This window comes from Emydura macquarii, unplaced genomic scaffold (assembly GCF_026122565.2).
Source record: "Emydura macquarii macquarii isolate MOO-44397 ecotype Brisbane River unplaced genomic scaffold, CSIRO-AGI_Emac_v2 contig_1027, whole genome shotgun sequence".
Classification (NCBI taxonomy): Eukaryota; Metazoa; Chordata; order Testudines; family Chelidae; genus Emydura; species Emydura macquarii.
Window position 1 is genome coordinate 13,706,166 of NW_027131164.1, and position 19,310 is coordinate 13,725,475.

General features: G+C 39.7%; 1 protein-coding gene across 2 annotated transcripts in view; it reads right to left on the minus strand.

The window, feature by feature from the left end:
* The window catches only part of ASAP2 (ArfGAP with SH3 domain, ankyrin repeat and PH domain 2), a 133,771-nt gene that overhangs the window by 96,613 nt on the left and 17,848 nt on the right, over positions 1-19,310 (minus strand). For both annotated transcript variants that reach the window (XM_067544795.1, XM_067544794.1), the window contains exons 2-3: positions 6,999-7,071; positions 2,201-2,346 (exon numbers count right to left, since the gene is read on the minus strand). In XM_067544795.1, coding sequence (XP_067400896.1) covers positions 2,201-2,346; positions 6,999-7,071 — 219 coding nt within the window. The remainder of the gene's footprint in view (positions 1-2,200; positions 2,347-6,998; positions 7,072-19,310) is intronic.

A 19,310-nucleotide genomic window follows, 5' to 3' on the forward strand; every position in this document is an offset into this window, starting at 1 on the left:
TTGTGCATTTCTTCAAGCTTGGCCATTTAATAGTTTTTTGGGGGAAGAGTTTAAACTTTTCCTGCTGGTGTCTGAAACTCAGCCAACAATGGGTGTCTGTATTACTTCAGTTCTCCTTTTGCAATCAATCAACAAACAATGTCAAACCTCAGAGGTGTGGAGCACATCAGGAGAAAGAAAGGTGTTCCCCCTTGAGACCCGCCCTCACTAATCTGCAGCAGAGCAAGAGGGAAGAGAGGGCCTACCTGCCGGAATCCCTTGAGCCTTCCCTGATGTAAGCTAACAATGATAATGAGACTAGGAGAAGCCACCAAGTTTCTGTATGTAAAAAATATATGGCACTTAGCCAGTAGGGAAAATTAGAACCATCAAATGACAAGAATGAAAGACTTTGCTGCCGACCCATCACATATGCATTTCTGATCTATATAAACTGAAGCAAGAAAAATAAACTGCTAATAGCGAGAAGCCAGACTAGAGCAACAAGGTTTAGAAACACTGCTTTTGGTTTTGTTCAGAGGAAGATGACTCTCCTACAACCAATTCTCATAAGTTTAAAATAGACTTATGGTCACACACAGCATACAGATACTTCCTTGGTACAGGAGACTCAAACCTTTGGATGAAAAGTACTATTAAAAAGCTACACTATTATTCTTATTATTATATGTAACCCACACCATTTTGTAATCATGATAATTAATTCTTTCACTACTAACAGTTGTTAAATTTTTTTGATAAAAATGTCCACATTTATTTGTCTTAAATTAAAAACATCTTTAAAACATACATTAACGGTTTCAGCTTCTCCATTGCTATTTTAATACATAGAAGTGATATTGCTTTTTCAATCAATGTCACTTGTTAAAACATCCATTACTTAATACAGATAAAAGATATGAAACCCATGTTACACAGTTGTTTCTCCAACTGAGTATAGCAATTTACTTACCATATTGTGTTAAAATGAGACATGGTAGAATGTGTTTCTGTAAGAAGTATAAGTGTATTCATTTAAAGGGCCGATTCTGCCACCCTTACTCAAACTGAGTAAGTCTATTGGTTTCAGTGAGTACTCCTATGCTAAAGAACTAACTCAACTTGAGTAAGGATGGCAAAAACTGGCCCTTAATCTTAGAACATCATACCCCACATCTGGAGAAAGCCAAGTTCAACGTGAAATATATTTCAGTGCTAATACATTCAGGGCTACATTCTCTGTCTCACTAAGATCATGCTCAGTGGGGCAGGGAGGGACAGCGTCAGGGAGCCAGTTATGGCCTGGAGGCTGCTCTAAATAACATCAGCTGGCAACAGTCCCCAGGAGACCACTGCCAGCTGAGGAGAGCTGAAGCACATCACACACTGGCCATTCCACCTCCCTGTTTCCCATAAAGAGGCCTGTGGGGAGGGTAGCATAAAAGTTAGCTCTGGTTGGCTCTATGTGGGGGTTTGGGACTCACCCACCCCAAGGGAATCTCCAGCTGGGGATGCAGCCAGCTTTCATTCCCCTTTTGTGCCTTCTGAGTAATGCAAAGAAAGCAGAGTGGAGCAAAGAATCTGCCTTGTTAAGAATATTCCCTTGTTCACTCTGTGCAAGTAGAACACTATCGTATGGCCCTGATTTTGCAAGGCACAGAGTACCCTCAACTGCTATTGACTTCAGTAACACTTGACGGTGCTCAGCATTTGCAGAATTGAACCCTATGTTATTATCTATAATCTGCACTGAGTGCCAAAAATAGGCTAGGCTTTTTACAGGAAAGTAAGAAGACCATCTCTTCTCCAAAAGCTTACAATCCAATTAGATAATACAGCGGCAAGAGGTAAAAGGAAGATAAAAACAGTACAAATAAGCAGGGGAACATAGGTCATATTTTTTGTTAGTTTAACAGTTTTAATTTTTTTTTCTATTATTTAATAATAAGGATTATGTCCACTTTCTTGAGGAAAGCACTAAGATTCACAGGCTTTAAAGGAGGTGAAGGTGAAGATGTGGCATACTGGTTCAAATCAAGGATTATAGACATTCAAAGGGAGGTAAGAAACACTGGTCTTCAGAACACTGAATTTTCTTCAACATGAACAACTGTTGTAATTCACAAATAAAATCAAATATATCTGAACCATATATACATATTTTTTTCTTCCTAACATAGCTCAAATCATAACCATGTTTTTATTCTAGATCATTTCTTACCAAATTTTTGAAGAGAGCAGTCAACTCCTTTGTAAACACAGAAAATTTTAAAAATGCTGTTCCCAAATCTGGATCATCCCTGCAGACACAGTTGCCTCCAAATTTTTCCAGTGCTTGAGTGTATTGTTCTTCATTTTCCACATGAGCTTAAAAAAAAAGAGCAAACACAAAACTAACTCCAATAACTACCTGAATATATTACTGCAAGTTACAACTGGCTAAAACAAAACTCTGGAACTTTCAGATGTAAAATAAATTGATCAAGAGATTGTTCATGTTAACTTGATATATTCAAAAATAGTAAATACTTGTTAATAAATCAAATGTGTTAGATTATGCACCAAAATAATTTTTCAATAGTAAATGTATTTTATGTTTTTTGATTAAAGACACTGACACGTGTCTCACTTTAGGTCAGTAAAAAGTGCAATGATTTTCCCCACCCAAGAAATCCCATCCTGTTTCCTGGAAAGAAAATTAGCCAGAAAGCTCACAAAGGAATAATAAAATGAAGAACAAAACACATTTTATATGACTCACTTCACATGCAAGTTCATTCCTCAAACATTGAAGGCATAAGTATTGTCCAAAATGGAAAGTATGACATTCTTTAAGTGAAACATAAAAACATACTAACCTAGTATCCAGTATACTAACTAGTTAGGTCTACCACTTACCTGTGTCTAACCTCAGACACCACGAAAACACTCACTTATTGGCTTTTTCAGTATCTAGCTTATTACAAAGTTTCAGCCTAACCTACCTGAATTATGCTAAAAACATTCATTGATGCTGATCTGATTAGACAGATGTACGTGTCCTTTAAAAACTGAAAAGAATGAGCTGAACTTTTTAAAATGAGGAAGCGAGATCTTTGTATTTTATACATACAAAATAAACTGTTAAAAGAACATTGTTTAAGTTGCAAAATCAAGTGCTCTAAAATTAGGAAGCGCCTGATTTACAGTTGCCACTACAGCCTTAATTCTGCCCCCTTGCGCATCTATCCTGGACATTGAATGAGAAAGGGGTCCCGTAGGAAAAAAACGTATGTGATCGTGTAATTAAAGACTGCAGCATAATGCATTCACACAAGACGGCTGAATTAAGGTTGCACAGACAACATTAATTCTGGCATTTCCTAACTTTCCTGTGCTTGAATTTGCAACCTTATTAACAAAATGTATTTTGTATGTAATTTCCTAGTTTTTTAAAAAAGAGATAATAGTTTATTTCATAGCTGGACCTGAACGGAATTTCAAGGGACAAAGAAAAGGAACATCTCTAGCCTACAGCTTCTCCTTGATGATTTCAAAGGCCCATTGCAAACAATGGAGGTGATACAATTTCTCAAAAATAAATGCACAAGACTTTTATAATGGAAAGCGTTAAGCAATCTAAAAAAAAAATTTCCCCACAAAACATTCATCTGAGGCAGACATTGAGCATAGAAAATTTCATCACAAACTGTTAAAATTCGGCCATTACAAACAATTGAAAATGGGATCCAATAATGGGAAGTGCTGGGCAACCTTAATAACAGATGGTGCTACCAGCCCTGCCTATAATAAATATTATATTCATTGGACTATATTCCTCTCCCATCACCATTCATAAATCGTTCTTCGTAAACTGTGAGCTCTTCACAGTAGGAGCTCTCTCTTTGTAGATTTTTGTACATTGCATAGCACAACAGGGCCCTGATCATCATTGGGGCTGGTGGGTACCATGGTAATGTATTAAACAACATTTCCCAGGCTGGCTCTCAAATCCGGCCCTTCATGGTCCAAAGGTGGCAACTCTATTACTTGAGTCAAGAGGGAGTATCCTCCTGCCTGAGCAAGTATGAGTTATACTAAGCATACATCAACTTCAAGTTACTCTTTACTTCTTACAGCCAGCACACCCAGTGCACAAGTCACAGTATTGGTGACTTTCCAGCCACATCTAGGTTGCATATATATTAATATAGCATATTTCCAGCTCAAATTGCTTTGAACTTCAGGATGAGAACAAATTGATTATTAAAACAATCAATTTGTATGCACCTAGAAGAAAATAAGGTGATAAGTAATAGCCAGCAAGGATTTATCAAGAACAAAACATGCCGAACCAAACTAATTTCCTTCTCTGACAGGGTAACTGACCTAAGCAGCAGACGTGGGAATTTTCAGTAAATATTTTGTATGAATACTGTGTGTGCCTCAGTTTCCCCAATATGCTGAATTATCACCTAGTGAGTGGGAAAGGGCTGTTTACTCTTGGGCAGGCTACCACACAGGTGTGACTGATGCTTGGCTATCTGCGGCTTGGCCCCATCACTGGAGAATCCATGAAGACAATGGCAAAGCCCAAACATTAGAAAATTTACTACCTACCAACTAACAACTCAGGAGGGCCCATCCCCTCAGTGGGAATCTAGCCATGTTTGATTAGCTGGACAACAAAGGACTGAGGAGGGGCTAGGTGGGATTGGCTTGGGAATTTGAACAAAGAGGACAGAGGAACCAAGCGAGAGCCAAGGGTGGACACTGCTTGGCTGGAGCTCTGGGTAACCAGAACGGACCATGCTATTACTCTCTTTTCTCTCTGCTAACCAAGGACTTTTTACACTGTGTTCCAGACATCTAATTAACACTAGTGCTTTTACAACGCTGGCTGAGAGTCACTGCAGATGGCGAAGGTGGGGATGCATTGGTCTCTTTGGGTGTATAAGTCTCTCTCAGGTGGACTCACTGAAGGGAGCTCAGGGTATGAAACAGGGGTGCTGAAGGCTCCAAGGTTCGGTCCAAGGAGGCAGTGAAGCCAAATGCTTACTCTAATGAAAGAGTGAGACCCTAAGGGGGTCTGGTACACTAAAGGGGTTCTCCAAGGGACTGTTCCAGAGCACCAGAACTATGGATCCGTGACAGATACATCTTAATTTTACTGGCTTTTGACACAGTCCCACATGACATTTTGATGAGCAAACTAGGGAAACATGGTCTAAATGAAGTTACTATATGGTGGGTACAAAACTGCTTAAAAAAATCGTACTCAAAGAGTAGTTATCAATGGTTCACTGTCAAACTGGAAGGGCGTATTTAATGGAGTCCAGCAGAGATCTATCCTGGTCAGGTACTATTAAACATTTTCATTAATGACAGACTAGAGAGCATGCTTATTGGATGACACCAAGGAGGAAGGGGTTGCAAGCACTTTGGAGGAGAGGATCAGAATTAAAAAAGACCTTGACAAACTGGAGAATTGGTCTGAAGTCAATAAGACTAAAAATTAAATAAAGAGAAGTGCAAATTACTACACTTAAGAAGTAAGTAAGTAGTAAATCAAATTAACAACTATAAAATAGGGAATAACTGGCTAAGCAATAATACTGCTGAAAAGGAACTGGGAATTAGAGTGGATCACAAACTTAACAGGAGCCAACAGTGGGATGCAGTTGCAAAAAAAGCTTATATCATTGTACAGGTATTAACAGAAGTGTTGTATGTAAGATACAGGAGATACTATCCTGCTCTGCTCAGCACTTTTGAGGCCTGAGCTGGAGTACAGTGTCCAGTTCTGGGCGCCACATTTTAGGAAAGATGGAGAGAGTCCAGAGGAGACCAACAAAAATGATAAAAGGTTTAGAAAACCTCATCTATAAGGAAAGGTTAAAAAAAAATCTGCACATTCAGTCATGAGAAATGAAGACTGAGGGAGGACCTGATAACAGTCTTCAAATATATTAAGGGCTGCTATCAAGGGGCTGCTGATAATTGTTTTCCATGTTCTCTGAAGGCAGGACAAGTAGTAGTAATGCTCCTAATCTGGAGCAAGGGAGAATTAGGTTAACTAGTAGGTAAACTATTCTTCCTACAAGGACTGGTAAATACTGAAATAGATTACCAGAGAAATTGTGGAATCCCCATTTTTGGAGGTTTTTAAGAACAGGTTAGACAAACACCTGTCAGGAATGGTCTAGGTAGACTTGATACTGTCTCAGCATGGGGACTAGACTAGAGATCCCTTCCAGCCCTATGTTTCTATGATTATATGATAAAGTCTATTAATTTTAGTTTTTTATGCCTGGCCACCCACCAAAAACAGAAAATTCTCATCTGTCAAGGAAAATAAAAATACAAGGATATATTCGTGTGCACATTTTACATATATTGCACACTAGTTTTATACACATATATACAATGCACACACAATTATTTGTCTATTTCTAACTTCCTTGACAGGTGAAGAGATTTTTGTTTCATAGGTCACCAGCAACAAAAGACTATAGTTCATTGGCTCACTTCTCATTCTACAATTCACAGCAATTAGAGCTGGTGAGAAAAAAAATCCAGAACATAAAATAATCTAGTTCTCTCACTGTCAGGGCAGATTACTGTCTAGAACATATCTGCTAGTGCTCCTCTCATCAACACTGCCTGTATTAGCCCATGTCTATACTGACAGCGGCAAATTCGCCGCCACCAGATCGATTTTTCTGGATCGACTGAGCGGTCAGTGTAGACCCGCTCAATCGATCAGGAAGTCGACTCAGTAAAACCACCCCTTCAAGTAGCATAGTGCTGCATCGACAGGAACGTTGGCGCAGCGCAGTGTAGACAGCGCGCAGAAGGGAAGCACAGCAGTTGACGTGAGTTATGCAAGCTCCCATCGACTGCTGCTGAATTGCCAGGTGAGTGTGGACCAGAGCTTACAAATTCCCTATTCAGTAAACAGCTCAGCCTTTAAGTCTTCTGCCTCCAAATACAAAGCAGTTTTCAGAGAAACAGACCATACGGAATTATAATATACTCACCCAGTCCAGATACATTTATAGCTTTTACTGACTTCTTCATTTTATAAAGAACAGTTCGGTCTACATCGAGAGCCTAAAATGAAACATATGAATAAACATTACATGCGAATTACAAAACAGCCTTTGGTTGAGTTATGTCTGGGGAAAATGTTAATGCCCTGCTGATTACCATCTTGACCAACTATTTTTTTAAATGATTTAATAAAAGCATAACTTATTTTTAAATCCATTAGCACCCTCTGTTCTGGTGCTCCTTGCCAAAGAGACTTTCCTTCCTTCCCCTTTCCGTTGGTGATCAACACCATAGTTAAATCAGTTTCCATCTAGTGTTAATATTAGTTTAATATTCTAAAGAACTGAAAATGTTCACATAGTAAAGCTATTCTTCCTATGTTAAATCATTATTAAAAATAATGGAAACATTTTCCATACTCCCTATACTTGGATGCTGATGAAGAACCAAACAATGTCACCTCTCTAGCAACAAGATTAAAAATGGAAATTAATTTTGTTTTTCCAAGATAATTTAGTTTATTAATTGCACTTCTGACCACAGGCACTTTCTGACTGCTGTGCTGAACAACAGAGATAGCAGATATTTCAACAATACAATAACTTGGTCTTCCACTTTTTGTTACTATACAAGGCTTTCACCATGACAACATAAAATTCACATTAAAATCATATTCACAATTCTCCAATACCATAAGAAATGTCTTTCAAAGAAAGAAGCAGAAGCAGCAAACCTATTGCCTGTGAAACTAAAGGTGAAATACAGTGAAATAAGGTGAACCCTGCAGTTGTTCTGCGACACAAAAGGCAGAAGAACTTGTGCTCATCAAAATGAAGTAAAACATATTGAAAGTGCAGAGACTTGGGGTCTGGTTTTCAGAAGTGATAAGTACCCACAGATATCACTGAAGAATAGTATTACAAACCACCACTTATATTATGCTCTTAAGCCAAGATCTGGTTACCAGGAGATTTTTTTACAAAAATATTGTGCCAAATTCATCCTGGCTTAAGTCAATTGACTTCAATGCCTTGCGCCAATGAATTTGACTCACTGTTTACTGTTATCCTACTGTTAATCATTTTTATTTAATTTATAAACCAAACAATACATATCAGTCAGTCTCTGATATCATTTCTAATTATTTTAAAATATGGAGTATAGGAATAAAAATTAATGATGATGTTCAAAAGAGAAGTCTTATGCGGGACTGATTCAGATCATGAAGTCGGAAAAAGTCCTTGAAAGTCAACAAACTTAGATTTTGACCAAACACCAGGCAAAGTGAATTCTTAACACCACCCTACCTGTTTAGTGCATGCTCATGATCATAATGAGTATAGATCAATTTTTCAGGTTTTATAAGCCTAAGCATTTGTATCATGCTCTTTACAGCGGTAGATAAACACTGAGGTTGAGGACTGTCAGTCTCCAAGTACCCAGAGAACTTCAGTGAGTGAAACAAGTTAAAAATCATTCTGAGAAGACATTGTATTTGTTGAGGTGGCTCTGCTACCACTCTACTGGATAATTCAGTCCAAAATCTATGCCGCAGAATGAAAAATATGAATGCAGCATAGATTCAGTTTCCCATTTTCATCCTTCACCACAAAAAATAAATAGGTGGAGTACAAAATTGAAAAGATTTATGACATAACATTCAAAGTATATCAGTGGTGCTATATGTTTGTGTTTATCATATACACTTGAAATATAAAATACTGCTGTAACTAACAAGACGCATAACATTGTCATGATAACATATACATGTTGTGTTTTGTTTTTTGAGGTATGTGTAGAATCTTTAGATTATGCTGGAACCCTGCTAGTTATGTATGTCTACAGACTGATTAACAGTGGCTGCAAAAAAGACTATGCCTATAAAATATAGCAATTCAATCACTTTTACAACACATTCCTTACTATTTTTGGTCTTTTGTTTGTTTTAACTACTACACCTAGACCTGATTCATCACTACTGTACTCCAGTGATTTCAATGGCATTTCAGCTTGCATTTATGTTTCTCTTTTCTTGTGGTAAGAATATTAGTTCTTTTCTTTAGTATGGTTCTTTGAATTCTCTTCCTATCTGCATAATTTTCAGCACCTGCGAATCATTTTATAGAAAGCCCCAGCTTTTTTGTATATGTCAACTTCAATCCTGTATTTCTGTTTTTTTAAATATGCACATGCCACATCTACACACCTACATACACACATCAAGATGCTCTCATTTTTCCTTTCATTCCATTTTTCTTTTATCTGGGCTCCTCCAACACACTGTCAGAAGCAATGAAACTTAAAATGGCTTCTGATGTTACATCCTCTGGCATTCATGTTCACTAATTTAAAATGCTAAATCAATCCTTTGAACCGGAAGAAAGATAGCTATATAGTTTTTATAGCAGGATCCTTTTATCCTCATAACTGATGATTCTAGTTTTGAATCATGTACTAAACTAAAATGTCTCTATTGCAAGGTTGTTTATTTTACAATCTATTTTGGCACAACATTTCTAGGTTGGCCATACAAATTATTTTCTTGCTCCCAGCCAGCTTCTGCAAATGAGCACTTCTACATGCCTCTTTCTAGAAATAACTGCTGTAAATACAACTGTGAAAAATCAGTAAATACACTGCATGTTAGTTTACAGCAAATACTGCGAGTTCTACAGTAATATAACTGCAGCACTAATCACAGATATTCCATGTTAAAAAGAGATCTTCTTGTCCATTCTCCTGCCAGTGAAAAAGAGTTCCACATACTTAAGAAATAAAGTCTTGAGCACCAATCTAGCTTTATATGATGAAGAATGGAGTTCCCACTACTAATAATGGGACACTACTTCCCAAGCTAATTTATTTTTATGTCTGAACCTATCTTCTTTAATATACCTAGAGATCAGTGTTTTGAAAAACTTGCTTTTTAGAATCAGCATATTTTATTTCAGCACTGTAGTCATTCTGGTTTTTATTTTTGTTCTTTTGAAATTCAACTTTTCATATTTAAATGCTGTATTGGAGCACTGTACAAACAATGTGCAATGAACAATGTACAAAAACAAAATCAGGATACTAGTTATCTTCACACACCAGTTAAGTGCTTTACACATTTCAGTTAAGGGGACATCAATCTTTTTAAAAAATTACACTTGTATGTGAAAGTTGTTTTATTTACTATTAGTATAAGAAACATAAAAGATTCTTATAGCTGAAGATTAGAAATTTCTTCCAGCTTGTGTACTTTGTGCATCTGACAGTGCTTCTGTTTACTTAAGCTTTAATATTTCTTACTGCATGTTCATTTGGTCAGTTTTGAGTATGTCTTTCACACAGCAACAGGAGGCAGAAAAAGCCATTTAAAAAAAAAGAAAATGTGATTGTAAAGCCACACAACTGGTATGAGGGAAGTTTAACACGTGGAACTATTTTTACTCTTTTTTTAAACTGACTAGAATTCAGAAGGGTTATTGCTAATTAGCCACAATTAAAGCCTATGGTTCCCAGAGCAACCATAGATCAGACACACTGCAAATATATTTTAGGACATAAATTTAACAGGGTATTCAGAAAGACATGGTGTTACATATGCGCAAGGGATGCCATATGGGAATAATAAATTGAGAATTTTAAACAGACCGAACTTATGAAACTCAAAACTGTAACATTTCATTCATGTTGCTTATGTACTTTGAATATAAAACAACACAACCGATTCTGATTACTGTCACAACTTTATCAAGTTCAGTTTAGTGAATATGATTTAACAAAAGACATTTCACCATTGAGTATGTTAGAGAAGAAGTAACAGAAGAGGATTTTCTTTTTGTTAACCTAACTTACTTTAAAATGTACGCTTCTGTAAAGATAGGGTAGGAGTCACTGAGAGACCATTGACTAGTGGGCAGGTCTTTTATCCTCACATTGGAAAAGTAAATGGACTTGGTTCCATAAGCCAATTTCCATTGTTTACCCCTGCAATGCTTTCCACTCTGAACAATAAGATGCACCCCATACCATACCATTTGGAGTCAAACCTATCTTCTCACAAGAAATCAGTCCTGGTTTTAAATAATGCTGGCTACAACATTGCTCCACATCTGTTTTATAGATCATGGTCTAGTACGGCACTTACTCATAAAAATCCTCTACGGATCCATTTCCTATTGTGTGGAAGGATTCAGAGCAGTTGGGAAACACAACACTCATGACTGATGTTTCACAACTAAAGAATCTTGAAACAACCAATAATCTATAGTTCTAGTGCTCCTAAGAAAGTAATGACAATTTAGCAATTCAAGTCTATAGGTCACATGAACTGTGATCCCCAAACTGGGATCCCACTTGTGCAGTATACAAGAGAGTATCTATTTCAAATATATTAGATTCACAGATTCTAAAGCCAGAGGTACCTTTTAGATCATCTAGTTTGACCACCTGAACAACACAGGCCATAGAACTTCCCCAAAAATAATTATTATAAAATATTTTTTTAGAAAAACATCCAATCTTGATTTAATAATTGTTGTTAATGGAGAATCCATCACAACTAGATTATTATTCCAGTTGTTAATTACTCTCACCATTAAGAATTTACACCTTATTTCTAGTCCAAATGTGTTTAGTGTCCAACTTCCAACCACTAGATTGTGTTATACCTTTCTCTGCTAGATTGAAGAGTCCATTATTAAATATTTGTTCCCAACACAGATACTTATAGACTAATCAAGTCATCCCCTAACCTTCTCTTTGTTAAACTAAAGATTAAACTTAATGAATCTATCACTATAAGGCCTGTTTTCCTTTAATAATTTCCGTAGCTCTTCCCTGAACCCTTTCCAATTTATCAACATCCTTCTTGAATTGTGGACACCAGAACTGGACACAATACTCCAGCAGGGCTTGCAACAGTGCCAAATATAGAGTTAAAATAACCTCTCTCCTCCACTGGAGTTTCCCCTGTTTATACATTGCAGGACTGCAATAGCTCTTTTGGTCACAGCATCACACTGGTAGCTCATGTTCAGCTGATTATCTACCATGCCCCTCAAATCTTTTTCAAAGTCACTGCTTTCCAGGACACAATCCCCCATCCTGTAAGAACAGCCTTCATTCTTTGTTCCTACATGTATATGTTTACATTTTGCTGTATTAAAATGCATATTGTTAGTTTGCATTCCAAATTTCTCTGAATCAGTCACCCATCTCCTTCATTGTTTACCAGGCCCCCAGTTTTCATATTATCTACAAAGTTTATCACTGTTGATTTTATGTTTCTTTCCAGGTCATTCATAAATAGCTAAGTTAAATAGCATAGGACCAAGAACTGATCCCTCTGGGGCCCCACTTGAAACATACCTGCTCAATGATTCCGTTTACATTTTGAGACCTATCTATTAGGCAGTTTTTAATCCGTTTAATGTGTGTCATGTTAATTTTATATTATTCTTTTTTAAACAAAATATAGTGCAGTACCAAGTCAAATGTCTTAGAGAAAACTACATATATTATGCCAACACTACTAACTTTATCAACCAAACTTGTAATCTCATTTTAAAAAAAAGATATCAAATTAGTCTGACAGGATCTGTTTCCCATAAACCCATGTTGATTTCCATTAATTACATTACCCTCTTTTAATTCTTCAATAATCAAGTCCTGTATCAGCCACTCCATTATCGTGCCTGGGATCAATGTCAAGCTGACAGGCCTATAATTACCCAGGTCAGTCCATTTATCCTTTTTAAAAATTAGCACATTAGCTTTCTTCCAGTCCTCTGGAACTTCCCCGGTGTGCCAAGACTTATTTGGGGAGGGGGGGAAGGAAATCAACATTACCGATCAAGCAAGCTTCTCAACCAGCTCTTTTAAAACTCTTGGATGCAAGTTACTTGGACCTGCTAATTTAAAGATGTTTAACTTTAGTAGCTTCAGCTATCCTGCAGATAGACTAGTGGAATGGAAAGTGTTATCACCAAATGAGGAGATTACATCATCTGTTTTTTCCTCAAATACAGAACAGAAATATTTATTGAACACTTCTGTGCTATTATTGATGATTTTACCATTTCCATCTAGTAATGGACCAATAACATTATCAGGACTTTTTTCTTCCCAATATATTTTTAAAATACCCATAAATAGAACTTATGATATCTGCTGTAGGCCTAAAACAGACACAAATCCAAACTGTTACATCTTAAAACAAATACTACTCCCACTCTGAATTTTAATAATTGACAGGAAAATTTCTGACCATTTTGATAGCTATAGATCCTGTACATACTTGACAGATTCCAAGATATTTAGGTAAGTAAGGATCCCAGTGTTTGCTGCATATGGCTGAGCAAGAAAGGGACATATTTTGCCAGTGTCCATTTGTCTTCTTGAAGTATTAGGTTATTGGTGGGAGAAGTGGGCAAGAGGTAATAGTGAAGGGGTTGGGCAAGAATTAAATCTCTAAAATTAGGGCTGGTATTGTTTATAAAAAGGGCACTCAATAAAATTAATACTACTAAATAATAAAAGAAGTATTGAATATTCTTCCTTCCAGGAAAACAAGATCTTCTTGTCCTTTTGATGAATCCCTGTAGGTCAGGAGATAATGTGAACTCACTCTGAATAGAAAATCTGCACACTTTTGTCTCAACCACTACTACTATTATTTATTATTTGTATTATCACAGCACACAGGGGTACTAGTCATGAACCAGGATCCCACTGTGCTAGGCACCGTATAAACACAGAACAAAAATGTCCCTTTCCCCTAATGGCTTGAAATCAAAGTATAAAACAAGAGACAAGAGATGGATACAGCCAGATGAGAGAGTACAAGTAAACCAGGTAACAGAAGCAGCTGTTAGGGAAAGGGACTTTACCACTATAGCCAAACCACAGAGCAACCCAAATTATTCCCAATGTAGCAATATTGCTACTACTATAATTTTCACAGAACACATGATAATGGAACACAGAAAACCCCAGAGTGAAAGACATGACAATTACTACTTGTCCAAAAAGAGGAATGTACCCGTTTAGTGTTGGGACAATAGAAAATCTCCTTGGTAAAGAGAGGCAGTCACCAACTTCATTGTTTCCCTTTTAAGTACAACTTCAGGCCTAAAACTGGATGTTCCCCATCAACAATAGATCAGGGTTTACAAAACATATCCAATACCCCCACTAGACCAAAACAGCCTACAAGCCAAGGTACAAAATACCTATGATTATCTCCCTTGTCCACTCCGCCACACACACCTCAAGACCATGCTCCACAAAGTCACATCCTCCTTAAGAGTTGTGTACTTCATTTAGTTGAAACATATTGTCAGTCAATTCTGTATTAAAGTACATTAAAAATTAAATGGATTGCTATGAATAGTCATAGCATATATATAGCATAGCATATATTCAACAATTTTTATTGTTCTTTTAATAACAGTTGCTGACGTATTTGACAACGTATAGGGCTGGTCAATTATTACAATGTACTTATCGATTCAGTTGACAAATAATGTTGAGATTTATCAAATAATTTACCTAGCAATTTTCAAAAAGCCCTATGCACTACATACTTCTTGTTTTTGTTATATTTTCTTTCCCTTCCTGGTTTTACTACACTCTCTCTTCTCCATCAAAGATCATGCAGTATATATTTTCCTGAATTACCTTCCCTGATTCCAGCATCCCCTTCCCCCCCCCCCCAAGTTCTCTTCTTCCTCTTAGGCACAGGCTCCCCCTTGGCCCCCAAAAATCTCCCCCCAGAATTCACCAGTGACCATTTGCTATGTACAAATAGGGATTAGCACCAAGGCCAATGTTCCACAGTCCTTACTCACTCATGCCTTGTTTACATGGAGAAATTGACTGGCATAGCTATTGCGGAATAAACTAGTCTGTAATAGCTACTCAAGAATATTTACTTCATTAGGGGAAATTATTCTGGAATAAAAGTGACTTTTTCTCAGAATACAATGTTACCTGAGAGCTATTCCGGAAGAGTTATGATGGTCAATTTCCCTGTGTAAACAAGGTTTAAGGCTGGGAGCTGCCTGCTTGAGACTCTCTCTACTGCCACAGTTGCAGTCAATAGACAGACTATGAAGCTCCATCCTGCTCATAATAAAAAGGGACTGGGCTGATGGCAGGGCTCTCTCTGCAAAGGCCCTTTCTTCACAAATGCTCTGTCCCCAAAGTATTAAATTGTCTATGTCTGTTGACCTTCTGGGCAAAATGCAAAGCCAATCTGTTTTTGTGGTCATTGGTCTATCTGGTAGATAAGTGTAGTTAGGGTTTAAGAGTTCTACTGGTGACTACATGATGCATGGTAGGAAGGGGTAATGCTGCCACTTTGGAAAATTTATTTTGTAACTCCTTTCATTTGTATTTTTGAAGGCATGTCAAGGAGCTTTGGAAGGGCACCCTTTAGTTAAAGTTCCTATTATCCTGAAATCTAAGTAATTTAACAAATTTGCTTACTAAATGCCTGCTTCTTGCACTACCACCAACCTCTCCCCCTCAAAAAAAAAAAAAAAAAAAAAAAAAAACACCAACCCTTAGAAAATATAGATGGTTATGGGATCACAGGGATGCCAAAATCATTCTCCCATACAGTTTTTCAGCCCAATATCAACTCTCAGAAGCCTTACACACAGGGTTAAATTGAAGCAATGTAAAGATGAATGATTCTACATGTACTGTTAGACACGAATGGACTCGACGGAGCTGCATATTTGGAAAGTTTCACATCCCTATTTTGATTATTTTCTACACACTTGAACCACGTGAAGCAACAAAGCACCTGTGTCATTATTAATTTAAGTGTTGTTGCCAAGTTGGTCCCAGGATATGTGAGACACAAAGTGGGTCAGGTAATATGGTTATATTTTTTTAATGGACCAACTTCTATTGGGGAAAGAGACAAGCTTTCAGGTCTCTGAAGCAGAGAGAGCTCTATGTAGCTGGTAAGCTTGTCTCTTCCTCAACAGAAGTTGGTTCAATAAAAGAAATTACCTCACCCTCCTTTTCTCTCTCATTAGTAATTTAAAACATTTTAACAGTTATTATAAGTTGTAATTTTATTACTGCTTTTAATTTGAATTTTTTTTAACTACTTTAAAAAGTAAAAGGACAAAAGATGAGAAAATTAGTTTGAAGATATGAAACTGCTGTTTGTTGCATTCCTCTCTCTCTCGCACGCACACACATACAATTGGCTCTTATTAACACATTAATTAATCATTAAGCATACACCCTTTACAAAACCACTTACATCAGGAAAAGCTAATCAAGAGCCAGAGGTTTAAAGGTTACCAAGTCTTAGTCATTCCACACTAGTCACTACATGATGCTATTGTGTCCTGAACGGAAAGATATTGCACACATTATTTGTTACGCTTCCACCTCAGTCCCTTGCAGAACAAAGTGAGAAATGCAACTGAGCTGTTTATGCAAGGTAAAAAACTAAACATTTTTCCAACAATTAAAACTTCTAAATATCTAAGAGAGAGTTGGACAGAAAATGGAAACTGCGTGTTTCAAAGCAATTTTTTCATCAAATATGCCCACTTTGTACATTACTCAGTAGTCATACAAATAGGAGACAAGCCACGTTTTTCTCCTTCTTTCGTAACTTCACCATCAAAATTACAGCAACCTACTTCAAGATACAAGATGAGCTGATTTTAAGTTTGGTTGTCATCAGTAAAATAATAATTCTGGCGAATCTTACATTGTATAGTCTTCAGAAAAACAGGGTTACTTACCAGTAACTGTTGTTCTTTGAGATGTGTTGCTCATATCCATTCTCATACAGGTGAGTGTGCGCCCCGTGCACTGGTTCCCAGAACTTTTTTGCCATTAGAAAGCCCCGCAGGGCCGACTCCGGTGCCTCCTGGAGTGCCGCGCCCATGCCGCGGTATATCAGGCGCCGTCGGCCCTGAGGGCCCTCAGTCCCTTTTTTCTGCTGACTCCGACAGTGGGGACGGAGGGTGGGTGTGGAATGGATAAGAGCAACACATCTCGAAGAACAACAGTTACTGGTAAGTAACCGTGTTTTCTACTTTGAGAGATTGCTCATATCCATTCCCAGATAGGGGATTAAATAGTCATACCTTGGAGGTGGGTAGGAGTCAGCATCGAGCTACTCATCAATACAGCCCTGCCGAAGGCTGCGTCCTCTCTCGCCTGCTGGCATGATGGCGCAGTGGGACGTGAAGGTGTGGACTGACGACCAGGTTGCTGCCTTACAGATGTCCTGCAGGGGCACTCTTTCTAGGAAGGCCGCCGATGAGCCTGGGCTCTGGTTGAGTGCGCTGACACAGCTCCTGGAAGCGGCACCTTCGCCTGCTCATAGCAGGTGCTGATGCAGGCGGTGATCCAGGCGGAGATGTGCTGGGTGGAGACAGGTGAACCCTTCATCCGGTCCACCACTACCACGAACAGCTGCGTTGACTTCTGGAACAGCCGTGTCCACTCTATGTAGTAGGCCAGGGCTCGTCGCACATCCAGCGAGTGCCATCTCCGCTCCTCCTCCGAACCATGCGGTTTAGGAAAAAACACGGGGAGGAAGATATCCTGGTTATAATGAAACTGGGACAGGAAGGTTGGGTGGGGTCTCAGCCACACTTTGTCTTTATAAAAGACGGTGTAAGGGGGCTCCGAGGTCAAAGCTCGTATCTCGGAGACCCTCCTAGCCGATGTAATGGCCACCAGGAAGGCTACCTTCCACGAGAGGACGAGCAGTGGGCATGTAGCCATAGGCTCGAAGGGGGGTCCCATCAGAGCGGCAAGGACCAGGTTCAAATCCCAGGGAGGCACCGGGTCACGGACCTGCGGATACAGCCTCTCCACCCCTTTGAGGAACCTAACTGACATGGGGTGCGAGAACAGTGACCTCCCTTCCATCGGCTGGTGGAAGGTCGAGATGGCTGCCAGGTGCACCTTCAAGGAGGCCAGTGCTAGCCCCTGCAGCTTCAGATGGAGCAGGTATTCCAAGATCGCCTGTATGGGCGAACAGCTCAGTGGGATAACCCAGGACTCCGCCCAACAGGTAAAGCGCTTCCACTTCGCCTGGTACACCACCTGAGTGGAAGGTTTTCTGCTACCCAGCAGAACCTGTTGGACCTGCACCGAGCAGGCTCTCTCTCCCTCTGTCAGCCACAGAGTCTCCATGCTGTCAGGTGGAGGGAGTCCAGGTCCAGGTGCAGCAGGCGACCCTGGTCCTGGGAAAGCAAGTCGTAACACCTCAGAAGCGGCATCGTCGTGGCAATAGACAGGTCCAGCAACATGCTGAATCAATGCTGTGTCGGCCAGGTCGGGGCGATCAGTATGATGTCCGCTCTGTCCCTCTTGATCTTCAAGAGGACTTTGGACAGCAGTGGAATGGGGGGAAACGCATACATGAGGGTCCCCGTCCAGTCTATGAGGAACGCATCGGAGATGGAACCCGGCTTGCAACCTCGGAGCGAGCAGAACCTCGGGCACTTCCTGTTCCAGGATGACACGAACAGGTCCAGTTGGGGAACACCCCACTTGCGGAAAATGGAAGTCACCACCTCTGGGTGTAGTGACCAGTTGTGGTGGGGGAGAAATGACCTGCTGAGGCGGTCCGCCTCGTCGTTCCTGACCCCCAGGAGGTGAGAGGAAGATATGTGGGAGGCAGATATGTGGAAGTCATGCCTCACCGCAAGGTCCCAAAGACAAATGGCCTCCTGGCAAAGGGCCGAGGAGCGCGCCTCCCCTTGCCTGTTCATGTAGAGCATGGCCACTGTGTTGTCCGTTAGGATCTGCACCATCCTGCCCCTCAGGAATCTGAGGAACACCGTGCAGACCAGGCGGACTGCCCTGAGTTCCCGGACGTTGATGTGGAGACACCTCTCCTGAGCCGACCAGAGCCCCTGGGTGCTGAGGTCGCCACTGATGTGGGCCCCCCAGCCCGCATCCGAGGCATCCATGATCAGAGTTATCGATGGTGCCAAGTCTCTGAAGAGGACACCTCTCAGAACCTCCCCGGGTCCCTCCACCAATCCAGGGAGGACAGTACCTGAGTGGGAACCATGACCATTCTGTTCAACGAGTGCCTGGCTGGTGCATACATGGGGGCTAGCCACACCTGGAGCGGCCTGAGTTTGAGGCAAGCCAGCCTCACCACATACGTACAAGCTGCCATGTGTCCCAACAGCTGAAGGCAATGCCTGGCTGTCGTCGTGGGGGACCTGTGGAGATTCTCTACTATGGCAGCCATCGCCTCAAAGCGAAGCTGTGGGAAGAAGGCTCTGGCCTGGGTGGCGTCCAGGGTG